The following is a 16,880-nucleotide window of genomic DNA, read 5'->3' as shown; positions in this document are numbered from 1 at the left end:
TAGCATAGTGGTGCACTAGTGAACTGTGTGAGATATGCAAGTTGATTTTTAAATCATCGGTTTCAAGGTCATTATATCTGCTGGGGAGACCCATAAGTCTGGTTATTAAGGTTTCCAGATGTGACACCTTTTGATTGTTACTTATGGGGGCATATGAAAAGCTTTGTTCATGAAATCAAATTGTAAACAGTAGCAGAGCTAACAGGCAACATCTTCAGTGCCACAGCAAAGATTGGAAATGGTGATCTCATACTGTGTAGAGCAAGTAGTTCTCTTTTAAAGAGAATGAGAACTCGTATAAAAGAACATCATGGCTGCTTTCAGAAATTACTGTAGTAAATTATTACTGTGAAAGGCTGCACCATAGCTCAAGCAGTTAGTCGCTGGCTTCCCACCGCGGCAGCCCGGGTTCGATGCTGGGGCTGGTCAAGTGGGATTTTTGGTGGACAAAGTGGCGCTGGGGCGGGTTTTCTCCAAGTACTTCGGTTTCCCCTGCCAATCTTCATTCCACCAAATTCTCCATAATCATAATCACCCAGGGCAGGCTAAAATAGGCCAATCAGTGGCCGCCATGCCGAGTGGACCCAGTTGGACTCCACCCCCCACCAAGCAAGTTAAAAAAAAAATTATTACTGTGCTAAAAATTGTAAAACAGTAATCTTGCATTTTCTTTTCTTATTTCCAGTAACAACTTGAAATATTGATAACTCTTTCGATACTGAGGCTAAGTAAAATAATTACTCTTTATTTTTTACTTGTAATGAACTGCCCTGAATGTAGGTGAAGTTTCAACTTTCCATCATAGGACACCTGTATATGCTGCAGGAGACATGTTAGAAATTTTCTAATCCAACTGACAAAGGGGTCTGGTTTGTGACTATGAAATTGTTGATAAAATCGAAAACATTTGAGGTCATAGAGTAGTGATTATATAAGATTGTTTTTTAAATGTAGAATTTTTTTTTTGTGTTCCTTTCTTTCCTGCCAAGTTGTATTTTATTTGCAGAACAAACTTCGGAAGAAGAAGTGTATCCTAGCAATTTGTCTCAGTGTTGTTTTGGCTGTGATTATTGGCATAATTATTTGGCAGGTCTCAAAGTGAGCTCATGTAAGTAGTTACTGTTTCATGTTATTGGTTGGCATTGAAGGTTCAATTAATTTAAATTTCTGATTCCTATTTATTATAGTTTACTTTACTGTAACTTCAATTTAAATGACTTCATGAGTGGAACTACCATTCAATTTAATTTGTATCTAATAACAGTTCAGTTAGCATAATATAATTTAGTCACTTAAAGAATTATGTCTTCAGGACCATGTTCACAAATGTTTCTTTGAAGCAGCTTTTAAAATGCTCATAGAATAGATATTATATGCTCTGGATAGATCACTCCAATAATCTCTGTTGCCAACTCCCACCAACACCTGCCCACAACAAAAGATGATCTTAATTGCATTCCTTTATAAGGTCTCCACTTAAAATTTCAGAACCCTGCATTAACCTTTTAATAACTGATAGTTATTATATTGACATGGATATTTTCATTTTTTGCTCCATATATGTGTTAAAGGATCATTCTTGCAAATAGAATTGTTCCGTCACAAAAAAATATGTCCACTCACATCGTGGATGGGTCCCAGTATGATGCTGTTTTATGCATATGACATGATAATATTCATGAGATTAGCACTTAATACCAAAAGAGATATTTGTTATAAAATTTTAAAGTGTCTTGGAAATGTATTAGTCTCTAATAAGTAATTTCTTTGAAAATTGACAGTTTGCATTTGAGCCACTAGATGGCATACCACCTATTCAGTTCTATTTAGGGAGATTTTCTTTACAGACTACCAGAATAAATGAGAATCATTCAAGCTCTTTTTGAGAAAATGGCAATTTTGTGTTTGGTGGCCCTTTGAAGGGCCCCTATTTTTGGAGACAGAATATTGATACTCATGGCGCACCAACCTATAATGGATAAACTCTAAAAGCAGAATGTGAATACTATCCGGGCAGTGATTCAGTTGCAAGTGAAGCACACATACTTAATGAACAGACACAGGTGGCATTTCAGAAACCATTTTTTTTATTATTCAATATACTGAAAAATGTTCAAATATGTCAAAATCACAAGATCACATTACTTTCTCGTACTACATATGTGGGAAGGTGAAGGTTAAGAATGGGGTGACATCCAGTGGCATATATGTTCTTGTGTAACTTCCAGTAGTCAGAAATTAGTATGTAAGGACAGACAGACAGGCAGACATGGACATAATGACGTAAATCTTTGTCTATTATGCAAGCAAAAGAAACATATGTTACCAGACTGAAATATTAGTGACTGATTGGATGAATGCTTGGTTTATCATTTTGTTTCTGGAGAAGAGTAGTCATGAATGTGCTGATAAATTGTCTTAAAAAGCTAATGGAAGCAAATGATCGACATTGCAAAATTGTGTTAAAGTAAAAGAATGTGATTTCTGAGCAAAAGAAAAGCAACTGGAGTGTGCTCATGTACATGTTTGTCAGACAGAGGTGGAATGTTATGTCACAGCAGAAGAACCTGAAAAATATAATTTAAAAACCATTTGCAATTTAAACTGTATTTAACTAAAGAAAGTGATTGACATCAAGTTAGCTGTTCTTTTCAAGTAAATGAAGTATGGTACAGAGTTTAGTTGGACATTGTTGGTTTCGTATATTGGTATGTTAAACATGGGTCATTAGATGCCTTATCTGTAATGAGTGACATATTAGAATTATAAGCCCCTTTTGCAAGGAAATTTCAGATAAATACATAATTTATCAACAATGAACTGAATGTGTTTATTGATACTGTATAGGAAGCTGCCTACATTTCATCTACTGTCTATTTCTGTTACCTAGAAATGTGACATTGTGGTGGTGAGCTAATAAAATCTTGTTTCTTTCCTAGACAGGTCAATGCAAAAGGAAGGTCCTTATGCTAGGAATTTCTGGTGTAATATGTGCTGTTATCTTACTAATCATATGAATCAAGATACAGGCCATGCAAATGAATTGATATACACTTGTGGTGAGCAAATGAAGCTGGCAGATGTACGCAGCATATGATGAAGACTGCAGGCTGGATGTTGTGAAGTTCTACAAAATGCTCCATAAATTGACAGAGACTTACTTTCTAAATGAAGCACAATAGATCATTGAAGGTCGCAGGGCTGGTTTTTATGGCTCACCCCTCATACTCCTACTCATACTTTCTAAATGTATCATAACATCACTATACTTGTTTATTTGAAGGATTCACATGATTTTCTTCTTACTGTTGTATACTTATCTGCATATAGTAAACACTTAAGGCCATGTATTCTTCTCTTTTTCAGTTAGGATAATTTAATGGATTGCTCCAGTATATAGGCTTTGTGTTTGTACATCAGTTGTAACATTCCATTGACAGTTTTTGGTAGCTTTCACTAATTATACCATTCTGTTAATTTTCATGTAGTCACTTTTATTAATATTGTATAGTGTGTACAAAGAACTACATATATGAGAGAATTTTAAATTCTATAATTTACTTAAAAAATGTGCTCTCATGAAGGATGTGAATAATGTTTTGATATAGTTTGTTGATGCTAAGCAAAAGTCATGCTGTTGGAAAGACTTGTGTTTGTTGTGATTCAGTATTCTCATTTTTATGTATGAAGTATTTGGATTTGAAATTAATTTCCTGTCTTCTTTTATTTTGGAAGGAGAGAATAGGGGAATTTTTTCAGTTGTTTTTGCTCCAAAATGAAGAGTTTTAATTGCAAGTATTTTATGGAAGTAATTTTGAGGATTTAAATAACATTATCTTCTTCGTATCCCACGTGTAATATGTAATAGGAGCCTCATGATTTGGAACTGTTGGTTTTGTAGTCATTCTGTTCAGGGTTAGTGATGAGTTGCAGAATGGAAATGAAATGGTTGAAGAAGCCTCAAAATCTTAACAAGTTATGAACCTTGGTACAGATGCAAAAATTGTTATTGTCTGCCTTGGCCAGATCAGTCCTAAGTGGTGAGGTAAGCAAGATTCCATTTGATGACCTAATTTTTTAATCACCTTATTTCAATTTTTATCTGAACAGTGTGATGAAGTGACCTTCCGTGATATTCCATGTTAATGAGTGCTCGTACTTTACGCCTACATGGTACTCTACCTTGTTGACCCGAAGTACAGACAAGTTCTAGAAATGCACATGTCAAAGTTATATTGTAGTGATTGTAAGTATACTTGTTTCCCATAAATTGTACAGTGCAGGAAAATATCAGAGGAAGAATTCCAAGTAGCAAGACATGTGTTGATGTTGGGAGTGGGGCGAGACAGAGTACTGTGTCACCTCAAATGAGCCACTTGTATCAGCCATTAATGATTTTTACTTGGTTATTTTATGACACTGTCAGTACTGAGATTGTACAGCATCACATGATTGATGAGCTGGAAGGAAATGGTAATGGCCTAACCAAGGTGACATTTGCTTGGAGGAACTGAGGAAGACCACAGAAAGCCTCAATCAGGATAGTACCTGGCCAAGATTCAAACCAAGCACCTCCCAAATACATGTTTAGAGGATTACCATTAGATCAGACTGTTTGGTCCATTTTTTGTACAGTGATTCATGCTTTTAGTTAGTTATTTGATAACTTTATTGCATTCATCCTGTTGTGTGTCTGTTTATGGTGTAAGGCACAATAGATCACTGTGGTCACAGTGCGAGGGCCAAGAAGGCCCACCCCTTATACATTCATTCATACTGTTTATGGTATTGATGTATCCATCAACACGACAGACAAAACCACACCGAGGGAACGACAACAGGAAGACAGGGTACTCCCATATAAGGTAACAACATAACACACCAAATAGCACAACTCTTTATTGACCGTCACAACACAACAAACAGAAAAAATCAAGGACAGCGCCCAGCTATGGTTTCGCTATATGTTTCAGCCACTAACGGCCATCATCAGGCAAACACATATTAACAAACATATACCACTGAACTGCATTACATTAGATTGGATAGAATGTTATTAATCATTTAAAATACTTTGCGTAAAAATACAATAAGTCAGATTATATAGAAACTAAAAGTTATTGTATAAAACAAGATAAAATTGATGTTATATATCATTGAATCAGTCGTTGATATTTTACTTTTCATATGTTTCCATGGACAAATTGGAAATTCGATATTTCTTTATATAAGAAATGATACTGCAAATTAATTAACCATATAGCCGGTGCCTCATCTTATGGAGAATTGTCCGTACTGTATGGAAAGTAAACAACAACTCTAAATAAATAGTTCCACCTTAACCCCTTCAGACCTGAATTTTTTCTGGAGGAAGGAAATTTTTTTTTATGCTCTAATGCTCTTAGGTGATTTTTTAATGATTTTAGAAGCAAGATTTATAAAAATATATGTACCCGTTTTCAAAATATACTTGGTACACAATTGTGTACACTGGGTCTCAATCAACACTGAAATCATTGTAGACAAAAAAAAATATTTTTATTTGGTGCATTTAAATGTGAACTCTTTTACACATACAATAGATATAAAATTCACCATGTTTTAGTTAACAATAAAATGTGTTGAGAATTATGTTCATAATGTCTTTTAATTTAAATGAAATGAACGGAAACAGTTCTTTTCCTTTGACAAACAAAGATGTACATTACATTTTTCACATTTTACTCTCGAACGTCCCTTGCATTCTGGAAATTTGCACCTAGTAGGCAGTGCACCATTTTCATGAAGAGGCCAGTGTTGTGCTCCGTCGTACTGAATCTCTTCAGGAGGCCTAGTTTCTCCTCGTAGCCTTTGAACAGGAGTATCTGGAGGTGTGGCAGATGGTCGACCTCTTTTTTTATTGGGGATATCCTTCCCACTTAACACCAGAACATCAGCCAGTCTCATACGGAAATGTAGGAGATCCATTATTTTCTTCGTTGGTAGACCAATTTCTCTGGCACTTGTCCTGTATTCCAGCCAACTCTGTACCACAGCAAAATCAACAGCATGGAAAATTGCTCTGAGTGTCCATTTCTTGGATTTTATAAAAATTCTGTAATATGACATCAATTGATCAAAAAGATCAACTCCACCCATGCCATGGTTGTAGAGTTTTACAATCTCTGGTCGATTGATAGTAACATATTTATTTTGTTTCTTGTCCCAGCGTTCAACTTTGTCAGTTTCTCCTTTCCCAATAAAATTTGAACCTAGAACAACTGTTTTGTTGTCAACCCATTTTACCAGTGTTATGTCATCTGTGCTGCAAATTTCTTCTGAAAATCCTCTTTCCTTCTTCAGTGCCTCCTTGTCCGGCATTAGAGGAGGATTAGCAAAACGGTTGACTCTGACAGTTCCAGCAGCACAGATGTTTTCTTGTTTCAGTGCTTGGAAAAGCTTGTATGAGGAAAAAAAATTATCAAAATATATCTTATGCCCCATTTCTTGTTTTATTCTCTGGGCTAACTGTAAAACTACTGTTGGTCCTTGCCCAAATGCCTTCAACAAAGATTCTTGAAATTCAGTTGATGCTCCCTGATAAAGAATAAAATCATAAGCTTGTCCACTCTTACCACATAACATGTACATTTTGATACCCCATGGAGTTGGCTTGCCCTTCACATACTGTTTTACAGAGAGCCGCCCTGTAAATGGGATCATTGCCTCATCAACTGCTAACTCTTCCTCCGCAGGTAACTCTAGACATCTGTTACGCAGGGCAGTATATATAGGCCGAACTTTATAAAACCTGTCTTTATTGTCAGCTGGTATATCCATGTTGTTAATCACCCAAACCGTTATAAAAGAAGTAACAGGATATATCATCATGTAGAAGATCACCACACATATATTATACCCTAATAAATTAAAAAGAAAAATGCCGACTTCCAAGAAAGCCCCATAATATGCAACATTCACCATCACGCTAAGAAAAATAATCAGAAGATATACAAATTTTAAGTTTTATGCTAATTGGACTTTTTAAATGAAATGTACATTTTTATAATTTAAAATTTAACCATTAAAATTATAATGCAAACCAAACAAGAAAAAAATGTATAAATCACTGAACTGGATCCATGTTGGTAAACAATCCAATAGGTGACATATTCATGTAATGATTGCCTGATGATTACCTGAAAGGGTCAAAACTTGTACCAATAAACAATCAAGTTCCTTCCGTCAAATGTGACACTTTTTTAAGTTTTCCACCTCGTCACCACCTGCCTTACATGTTTCGGCTCACCACGGAGCCATCATCAGAGGCATTTATAGTAGAAAAAGAAATCACCAACACACAAAACTTCACTTTGTCCAAGATAGCCACGTTCCAGTTAATTAAAGAAATTAATTAATGAAAGACCTTAAACTTGTACCAATACATTCACACAATAAACAAATGATAATACAGTAATATTGATCTGTTTATTATAGAACTGTTGTGTTGACAGATACATTAAAAATACCATATATAGTTATTTAATGTCGCTGTCAGTATCAAGCATATATGGTGTCAGATAATGATAGGATGATTAGTGAATGAGAATTGGCAGCAGAAACTGAAGTACCATGAGAAAACCCACCCCAGTGCCCGCAACCAGAAGTTCCCCATGACCTATCCTGAGATTGAACCCAGGCTACCATGGTGGAAAGCTGAGCTGTAACTTAAGCCTCTCTTGACAATGAAGATTATTATTATTATTATTATTTATTTCATCCATAGCTGTAGAGAATTACAATTGGACATGTCAAACATCAACATCACATCAAAAATAACATAAGTAAAAAAAAATAACATAACATTCACACAGTGATTCATCACTATAATACAGCAATACATTTTTAACTTAATTTAAGAATAACAAATACTTCAAAAAAAGACATAAGAATAAATATTTTAAACATATAGACAGATTTATTAACAAACAGTTTATGTCAAAAATTAATAATAATAAATATTCCAAAAAAGGCATAAAAATATACAGACAGATTTATCAACAAACAGTCCATGTCAACAATTGTTAAAAAATTCTTGAAGAGAATAGAAGACATTACACAACAAATAATTCTTAAGTTTCTTCTTAAAAACATTAAAATTTTTAACATTCTTTAATTCAGTTGGAAGGACATTAAATATTTTGGTTCCCATACTAATCACCCCTCTCTTGCTATGCTCAGTATTACAAAATTGTACAAACAAATTATGTTTATGAATAGTGTTATAGCCATGAACATCAGAATACTGGGTGGTATGAATCTTATTTTTTATCATAAAACATAGGATCTCAAAAATATATAAAGAAGTAACAGTTAGAATCTTTAATTCACGAAAGAAATTTCTACAGGAAACTCTATTTTTAACACCTTTTATCACCCTTACACATTTTTTCTGCAGTTTAAATAGAGTTTCAGAGTCCTTTTGCACCCCACCCCAAAAAAATAATACCGTATTTCAACACGGACTCAAATTTTGCAAGATACACACTTCTTAAAACAGTTTGGCTCACCGACTTCCATAGGGATTTTATCAAATAGGTAGTCTTGCTAAGTTTTTGACACACATATTGGGTGTGGGTTGCCCAACTTAAATCTTCAGTAATGCAAATACCCAAAAATTTTACATCCACTGAATAACCCACCTCCTTATTATTTACATAAAAAAGGGGTCTGGTAATTTGAATAGATCTACTTCCCCGAAAAAATAATACCTTTGACTTATCCATGTAGTACATGAGTACAGAACATTGGTGGTTGATGACTGACAGTGATACATGAAATTGCTTTGAGAAGAAATCTGCATTTGCACCACTATATCTACCACATATCTGACAGATTACTGATGGATGGATGGATCTACCACAAATTCCACATTGACTGCTTTGGGATTGAACCCAGACCTTGATGAGAAACCACTGGCTGTTGAGATGTATTCCAGCAATTATTAAATTAATATTATGTCATAAATCATACTGTGCTTTATACAGCACAACTTCATAACAAGAACACATTTGTTCACCTCTAACATCCTTCAGCTTTCGAATATTATGTCAGTTTTCCAATTATTACAGGTGGTTTTGTATTTTTGTTATTCCAAATTTTTTGGGATGAGAAAATTTTCAGTCCATCATGTAATACTGGCTCATCTACAGACAGATTCTACTATGTACTCTTCCTTAACACACTGAGGTCCATATATTTTGACATTCAACACCCGATGTTCAAAGTCCAATTTATTTTCCTTGAATTTCAGAAGCAGTAGATTCAGACACTGGAGCAAGAATTTGATTTTCCAAATATCAGGCTGAGACTGTAGTTGAACCACATTTGAGATTGATTTATTTATATACACAACACTATCAGAACCAATTTCAGTTAACTTTTTCTCTCTTTTGAGATTGTATAGGTTATGGGACAGTGTCCATATTGGACCACAACAAGATTTATATGACCATCAAGACATATCCTGACAATGTGAAAAGGGTAACAGACATATGATCGAGTTTTGTTTTAGTATAACGAATGCAATAAGTGTGCATGTTGATACTTTTCATGTTTCTAGTTATTATATTTTTATGTAATTCTTACATATTGTCATGTGTTGGGTATGTCCCGCGACAAATAACTTTACTTGGGTCTCGGGTTTAGCGAATCTTTATTGGACACTCACACTTATACACCATACAATTATTACCACTTTGTAGTATCACATGGCTTTTGGCCCAACTTCAGTGCTAATACTGTCCTTGGCTGTGGCTGGAACTCGACTGTCTTCGGCGACGGCTATCCCAATACTGACTCGGCGAATGCATTACCTTGTTTTATATCCGCAGCCATTGCTACGCAGTGAACCTTCTGTTGTCTATCACTGGGGAAACGCTGCTTCGTTGATTCTGCAATTCCTACACAACAGCCCACTGTTATTGCATTACCATGGAAGTATCTACTCCAAACACGTTACAATATGTAAATCTTACATGTATATATTTAAGAATGTTCTGATATGTGTTGTGTTGGTGAGTCTTTGTCCTTCAAATCAATATTATAATGGATAAACACCCATTTGAAAGTCGTAGTGAATGCTGTATGATTACACAGTATAACTCTGAATAAAGAATTTAATTTTGTTTCATTGATTGCTTGCGACATCACAGAAGAGCCATTTATATTGTAGCTATATTATTATTTTAACAAAGATGTGTATAAATACAAAAGTTTAATTGAAGAGAATAACCTTCCTCTTCTTGTCAGTGTACATCATTAAACCTGATATATATATATAATTTTTTCCATTGTTAGCTGTAAGACTATGTGAAGACCAAAGACTATGCCTGCATAATAATTTTACGTGTTTGAATTTTATCAGTGAGGCTGTTTAAAATGGATTGTACAAAATGATACAAACAAAAGTGAACATAATTTGTTTTTATTATATTTAACATTAATAAAGAGGTTGTATAAGAAAAGTGTTGTAATAAAGCGACACACTGTAGCCCAACATTTTGTTAAGAGCATGTAAATGAACTAATACCAAGCAAGTGAGCTTATGTAGCAAGGCTTCAGGCTTGCATTTTGGAGGTTCTTAGTTTGAATCTTGACCAGGACACCAGTTATCCTCTCTGAGGTTTTTTATTCGTAGGTAAGTCAATAAGTAAGTTACAAATGGATATAGAACTTAAATAAGTGTACTGATTTGAAAAATGCTTTTATTTCTCAACATAATCTCCCTGTACATTGAGGCACTTGTCCCATCGTTTCAGAACCCCCTGAAGACCAGCAGCATAAAATTCTTTGGGCTGCTATTGGAACCAGGCGATGACTTCCATATCTATAGCTTCATCGCCGAAAGATGATGTTTAAGAGGGCCGAACAAATGGAAGTCACTTGGAGCAAGGTTGGGGCTGTACGGAGGTTGCTCGAGGACTTCCCACTTGAAATTTCGCAGCGTCTCATTTGTCTTGTTGGCAGTATGGGGACGTGCATTGTCATGCAAGAGCAACATGCCTGGTTCCTGCATCAGCCCAAAGAATTTTATGCTGCTGGTTTTCAAGGGCTTGTGAAATGATGGGACAAGTGCCTCAATGTACAGGGAGATTGTGTTGAGAAATGAAAGCATTTTTCAAATCAGTACTCTTATTTGTTTAAGTTCTATATCCATTTGTAACTTACTTATTGACTTACCCTCGTAGTTCTTCTCAGCCCCCCTCAGGCAGGGTAGTACCCCATGTTAGCCCACAACCACTTCATGTGCTTTCCAATTAATTGTTCAATAGTAATGAGCCTACCATTTGACACTGTCTGAACTGTTTACAGCAACAGTAAATAATAAATAAAAAAGCAAATAATTCCAGTTTTGTCTGTGCTGTCTTGAAACCTTTCCAGCTCATTACACATTGCCAGATTCCTTTCAGAGTTTGACCATAAAAGATGCAGCTTTAAGTTTCATTCAGAACAGTCTTTGCCCCACTGTGGCTGCACAACTCTGCCTCTGTAAATGTGCTGCTGAAAAAGGAGTGCCTGATTTTGGCAACCTTCTGCTACATGTGTATCTATCATAGGTATGTGATCAGGAAAGAATGCTTTGAACACAAAAAGAACATAAACAATATTGTATGGTAAAGGTTAAGCACTTAAAGATGATGGTATGCCACTGAGGGAAAGGGGGAACTTCCATACCAAACTCCTAGTACAAAAAAGTTACAAAGCACTGCTGACTTGAATTAATAGAAGTACTGTCCTGGAAATGTGAAAAAAGCAATGACTACAATAAAACATCATAACATTGCTAATAAAACCCAAAGATTCAACATCCTAATGCCAAAGCCACTGGGCAGTAATCTCCAGCCAGTTCCATCTGCCCACCACCAGGCAAGTTACCTCATGTGGTAATGCTTCTGACCTTTATTTTGGAAGTTTTGAGTTTGAATCTTAGTTGGGACACCAATATCCTGAGGTTTTTATGGTTTTCTTCAGTCCCACCAGGCAAATGCCTACTTAGTATCTCAAATTAGGCCGTGACTACTACTGCATCGTTTCCAGTTCATTATTAGCCAATTGTACTTCCATTCAATGCTATATAGATTGAGCTGCTGGTAGCATCATTAAGTTAACCCCTGTCACTCTCATTCCACGAAATGCTCCATATCCACCATCCAGAGCTGGAACAATAGACCAATTAGTGGCAGACATACCAAATGGACTGTCTCACCCCACCCCCACAGAAAAACAAAGCACACACTAACCAATAATATAGGCAGTGAAGGAATAATGGTCCCTACCCTTGATTAATTAAGCACCACTCCATGAAGGCGTATGGGGGGTGGAGGTATAGCTCCATACTTGACCTGAGCACTAGGTGGAGGTGAGTGGTCAGGTTCACACCTCGCCTGCTTTACTCACGGTAACCATTGGATAGGTGTCTGGGTGAACCGCAGAGACTGTCTGGATGCTGTGGAGCAGAGAAAATTTTCTTTAGCCTGCCAGGAATCGAATCCTGGTGTCCAGCCCATCACTGTACTGACTGAGCTACCTCAGCTTACTGATGTGTCAGTATCTTAATCTTCCTCTTTGTGACCCTCTGCCTGGCTGCTTCAGTCATCAACCTGTGAAGAGAACAACCAGTACACCTAATCCACTTTAAGTCAATGGTGCTCTTAATGGCAGCTCTGATATGCTGCTCCACTGAAGTGAAATGGGCCACCTTTGCCATTATACACTCCATTAGAGTTACAGCAGTACCAAAAGTCTCAACAAGCTTCTCAGAAGGATAGGTCAGAGACTGTTCTGTATCACTGCACTCCTTGAAATATATGAATACATTGGCTGATACAGCACTTGGGATGTCAGGCATGTCTTGCATGCATCACAGCTGACACCTCGAAGAACCTGTCTGGCAATGGAACCACTGACGTACGCTACTGAGAACACTTCCATGTCATCAGCAGGTACTGCAGTGCTTATGTCCTTCTGTACTTGCTGAGCAACATGGAAACTCTCAGGCACACCAGCATGAGTTTCCTTGCCATGACTTGTGGAAGAATTTTGTGAAGCAGCCTCAGGTTCCCTGAGAAATGAATGTAGGTTATCCAGAAGAGTAGCACCATCATCCTCACAATTAGTTCCCCCCAGAACTCTAAAAGCAAGGCCATTGATGATACTAGTCTTCAGGGCATCTACAGACTGTCCCACTGTTGGGTTATTGTTAGAACCACAGTTCAAATGAATAGCCCCAAACGTGTCCTCCAGGGGATCCTGATTCAGGTTTCGGGTGTGAAGGTACTTAAAACCCGCCTCTTTCAGTGTCCTCCACACATGCTGGGCAGCAGTGATGTCAATCAGCCACCCATTCTGTGAAGGAGGATGATGAAGAAAGGTGGGTTTACCATCCTTGAGGAAGATCCAACTATTTATCCCCATACTTGCCCTTTTCCAGTGCTCTATATTCGGACTGCTATTGTTGAGCAGGCAAGGCATTGTTTCCCCAGGGTCAACACACGTTCCACCATTGAAACTATCAAAGAGGTTGTCAACCTCCTCAACAAACGCAGCTGTTGCCAGGTATTCACTGCAGCACCCTCCTGAAAGAACATTAAAAAGGAAGTTAGTGAGCTTTCTTACATGATGGACTGCCATATTTCTTCAGACTGGAAAAAAAACACGCTTTGCAAAGGACTGCCATAAAAAAGAATTTGTGCATTTGATTACTTTATTCCTCATAGCAAAGACTTTGCCACCTCTTTCTCTCATAAATCACATTACTGCTTTTCAGATATTTTTAATTACCCTAAAAACATTAGTATTGTGACATATTCTATGTAACCTGTATATTGATATACAGTTTTTAATAAATGATGAAAACTAGCCCTCATTATTCCCATTAGCCACTTCTTTCATAAGAGAACATAGTTAATAGCATACAGTGCAGTGGTCCTTACCTGCAGCCACTAGAGAGTTGAGGCCTGCTGCCACACTATGGCTCATAACTTGCGCAGCCATATTAACTTTCATAACACTCTGTGCACTGGGGTTCAGGTGTGTGAAGAACTGAGACATCTTTCCCTTAATTCTTTGACTTACAATACATGACTGCATAGTGTTTGCTCTACTAGTTCTTGCATGTCATTTGCCGGGCAGTAACGATGTTACCCCGGAAACGTTACAGTAACAGCTCAGGTACCGTTGCTTAGTAACAGCGAGTAAACAGTCATTGCTATGTAAGGTTTACAACAACAGTGGATCGTGTGCTCACCAATTACAAGCTAGAAACCATTTGTTGCCTAGCAACAGCTGAGTAAACAGTTGGTGCTAGACAAAACCTGCAACAATACAGTGACATGTTTTCTATAGGTCCAACCCTAGGATATATAAGATACATTGAGTGGAAGTTTACAGTTCGACATTCTAGTGAGAGCTGTTAACATGAAAAGGACCAATTGTGAAATTAATTGTTCAACCTTTTCTGTTATAGTTACGTTGAATTGCAGTTACGGCATTGAGTAATAAGGTGATGTCACAAGAATACACTCCTCTAGGTCTTGTTTCATGACAGGGTGGGTGTCTGTCAGCTTGAACAACTGACGAAATGGTCTGGGTTTGTCAACTTCATACAGTTTCAATATGTGGTCCCATTTGGCAATAACAGGAAGTTGGTTGCCAGGTGCTCAGACTTCAACTACTTATCATACTTTCAGAATAGGTTTCAGGTGCACTTCAGGAGGTGGGGAGGATCATATACTGTTGCAATTTCTTGATTATGAAATCTGAAGAGTGGTTTCCTTTTGGAAGCACCCAACAGTTTCAATGCCTTGACATTGTTGGCCCCCATGTCACACACAGTGGCAACAACCTTCAGTCCAGCATTCTGACAGGCATCAAGAACCTCCTTCAAGTATTGCACAGTCATCTCTGCCTTAGTGCTTCCATGAGTAAAATAGTAAGCAACTGGTTACTTCCACTTTCCATGTAGGCCACGGATCACAAAAACTACAGCACAATTTGCAATATTGCATGTCCTGCCCTGGCTTCCACAATCCTCAAAACCCTCAATGCACTCAATTTTATGGTTGAAATGAGAGTTCTCCCTGATGGACATTTCATCAAACATAAAACAACAGTGGTGATTTCTACCAGACATTTTCTGCAGAGACTGTTGGAGTGCATGAAACACATGAGCATTGATGCCTGTCCTAAATGGAACAGTATTCAGGATGGACTGCAAGGATCGTCTCGATGCAAGGGGGAGCAGTGAACGCAGAATGAGATAGTATTTAGGGCTATGTTTCGGGAGAGACAGGGCAAACACTTGTTCATCAAAATTCCACCTCCTGCCCTTAGGCTTCTGTCTAATGTTCTGAAACAGTGGTGCCAAAAATCTGGTAGCTTCTAAAGTGAAAGAATATGAAAGACTCTGCATCAGTGGATCACCATCCACATCACAGAGATTTTTCAGGTTCTTTCCCTTATATTTCTTTTTGAGTTTACAGAGCACTCTCTTTATTCTGAATATGTTCATATAATTTCCTTTCTCTCAGTGACAATTCTGAAAGTGAAGCCAAATTAAGTTCTTTTAGCAGAGAATGCTTTGCTCTAAGCTTTGAGGAAGAACTCTGACAACTGATATGCCCAAGTTCTCCAACAGAAGCATTTGTATTTACAGAACTTAGGGGAAGAGAGGTTTCTTTCGCTGCAAAGGTGTTTGCTGCTGTTGGTGGTGGTTGGACTGAAGACATCTGAGAGGAAGTGGAAGGACCGTCTGCATGTATAGGAATATGTAATACAGTAGAGTACACCACTGTCTTGCTGTAAGGGGTGGGAGTTATAACTGTGGGCAAAGGATCCAAGGAAGGTGTATGTAATGAAGAGACAGGAGATTGTGGGCATGACTGTGAAGCAGAACCTGAGTCACATGGAAGTGCCACTCTGTTCAAGTGTACCCTTTCAGCTTGAGTGAAATCAATGTCCATGAAATGTTTCCTGCACAAATAGTTATTGTGCAGCCTTCCAGCAGAATCAATAGTGCAAGATATTACAGCTTTTCCTGCCCATACTACAGCCTTGTAAAAGTAGAACAAATAGACTCAAAACCTAGATAATTCTTCAGTAAACATTACAAACTTGGTACACATTCTAAATTTTGGGGTTATGTTGAATAAATTGAACACAGACATATATTAAACTTAATTTATTCATTGGATCAAGCAACACATAATAAAGTAATTACACCATGAATTAAAACAGACATACCGTGCTGGGTTCTTTGGAAAGTTGAAGAATCTGGTTCCTTGGCTGCTGGATGACAAGCACCCAGCAGCAGCAGCATGTCTTCGTTTTCATGTTTATACTCCAAGAAGCAATACAAAAAATATAACAGTAAAACTGGACTCTTAGAACTCCTTCACATTCTACAGACAATCTTTGGGCTAAACCGAAAGTTTCAGAACATATCATAAAACAAATATCGTTTAGATGACAGTTTACCATAACCTCAAAAATTTTGGGCTTCATAGAATTCTATATATTTCTAATCTCATTTGTGGTAGTAAGCATACCGTTCCTATACACAAATAATATGTTTAACACAGAGATGTAACTTCGTTCGTAAATGTCTGCTTCCGTTTCACATCCACATCAAATCAAAATTCATACTTACCATTTTGTGTGCAATGAACCACCATAATGACGATAATGACCATAATCGCATATAATTGCGGGAATTCAAATTGGTTCGAGTATGCACTCTGATTGGTCGAGATCTGTGTGTAGTATTTGCCTCCACACATAGAGGCAGTAGTTACCTTGTTGCCCTTCTCCTATGTCAGTTTCTACCCCCTGAATTCAAGATC

The 16,880-nt window shown here is 37.2% G+C and overlaps 3 protein-coding genes across 8 annotated transcripts in view; 1 reads left to right on the top strand and 2 right to left on the bottom strand.

Moving 5' to 3' along the window:
• Positions 1-5,106, top strand: part of LOC111870073 (syntaxin-12) — a 28,457-nt gene extending 23,351 nt beyond the window's left edge. For 2 of the 3 annotated variants that reach the window (XM_023862053.2, XM_023862055.2), the window contains exons 8-9: positions 1,007-1,108; positions 2,940-5,106. In XM_023862053.2, the coding sequence (XP_023717821.1) occupies positions 1,007-1,102 (96 nt within the window). In that variant the 3' untranslated portion in view covers positions 1,103-1,108; positions 2,940-5,106. The remainder of the gene's footprint in view (positions 1-1,006; positions 1,109-2,939) is intronic. The other variant, XM_023862056.2, reaches the window with a different exon arrangement.
• A 540-nt stretch (positions 5,107-5,646) lies between these two features.
• Positions 5,647-6,819, bottom strand: LOC111870076 (piggyBac transposable element-derived protein 3). The gene has a single exon (XM_023862058.1). It carries the CDS (start codon positions 6,817-6,819, stop codon positions 5,647-5,649), a length of 1,173 nt encoding a protein of 390 aa, XP_023717826.1.
• A 5,755-nt stretch (positions 6,820-12,574) lies between these two features.
• Positions 12,575-16,878, bottom strand: LOC111870082. 4 transcript variants are annotated; one of them, XM_033753665.1, is made up of 3 exons: positions 16,282-16,878; positions 13,974-14,354; positions 12,575-13,616 (listed from the first exon to the last, which is right to left on the bottom strand). In XM_033753665.1, the coding sequence occupies exons 2-3, from the start codon at positions 14,128-14,130 to the stop codon at positions 12,811-12,813; spliced, it is 963 nt and encodes a 320-aa protein (XP_033609556.1). In that variant the 5' UTR covers positions 14,131-14,354; positions 16,282-16,878; the 3' UTR covers positions 12,575-12,810. The 4 variants fall into 4 exon arrangements, with proteins under 4 accessions (XP_033609556.1, XP_033609557.1, XP_033609559.1 ...); XM_033753666.1 differs by having other exon boundaries at positions 16,688-16,709; XM_033753669.1 differs by having other exon boundaries at positions 12,603-12,641; positions 13,462-13,616; positions 13,974-16,878.
• Positions 16,879-16,880: the final 2 nt, after the last annotated feature.

The sequence above is a fragment of the Cryptotermes secundus genome, unplaced genomic scaffold (genome assembly GCF_002891405.2).
Source record: "Cryptotermes secundus unplaced genomic scaffold, Csec_1.0 scaffold355, whole genome shotgun sequence".
Classification (NCBI taxonomy): domain Eukaryota; kingdom Metazoa; phylum Arthropoda; class Insecta; order Blattodea; family Kalotermitidae; genus Cryptotermes; species Cryptotermes secundus.
Note: the sequence above shows the minus strand (reverse complement) of the source record. Positions and strands in the feature narration are given on the sequence as shown.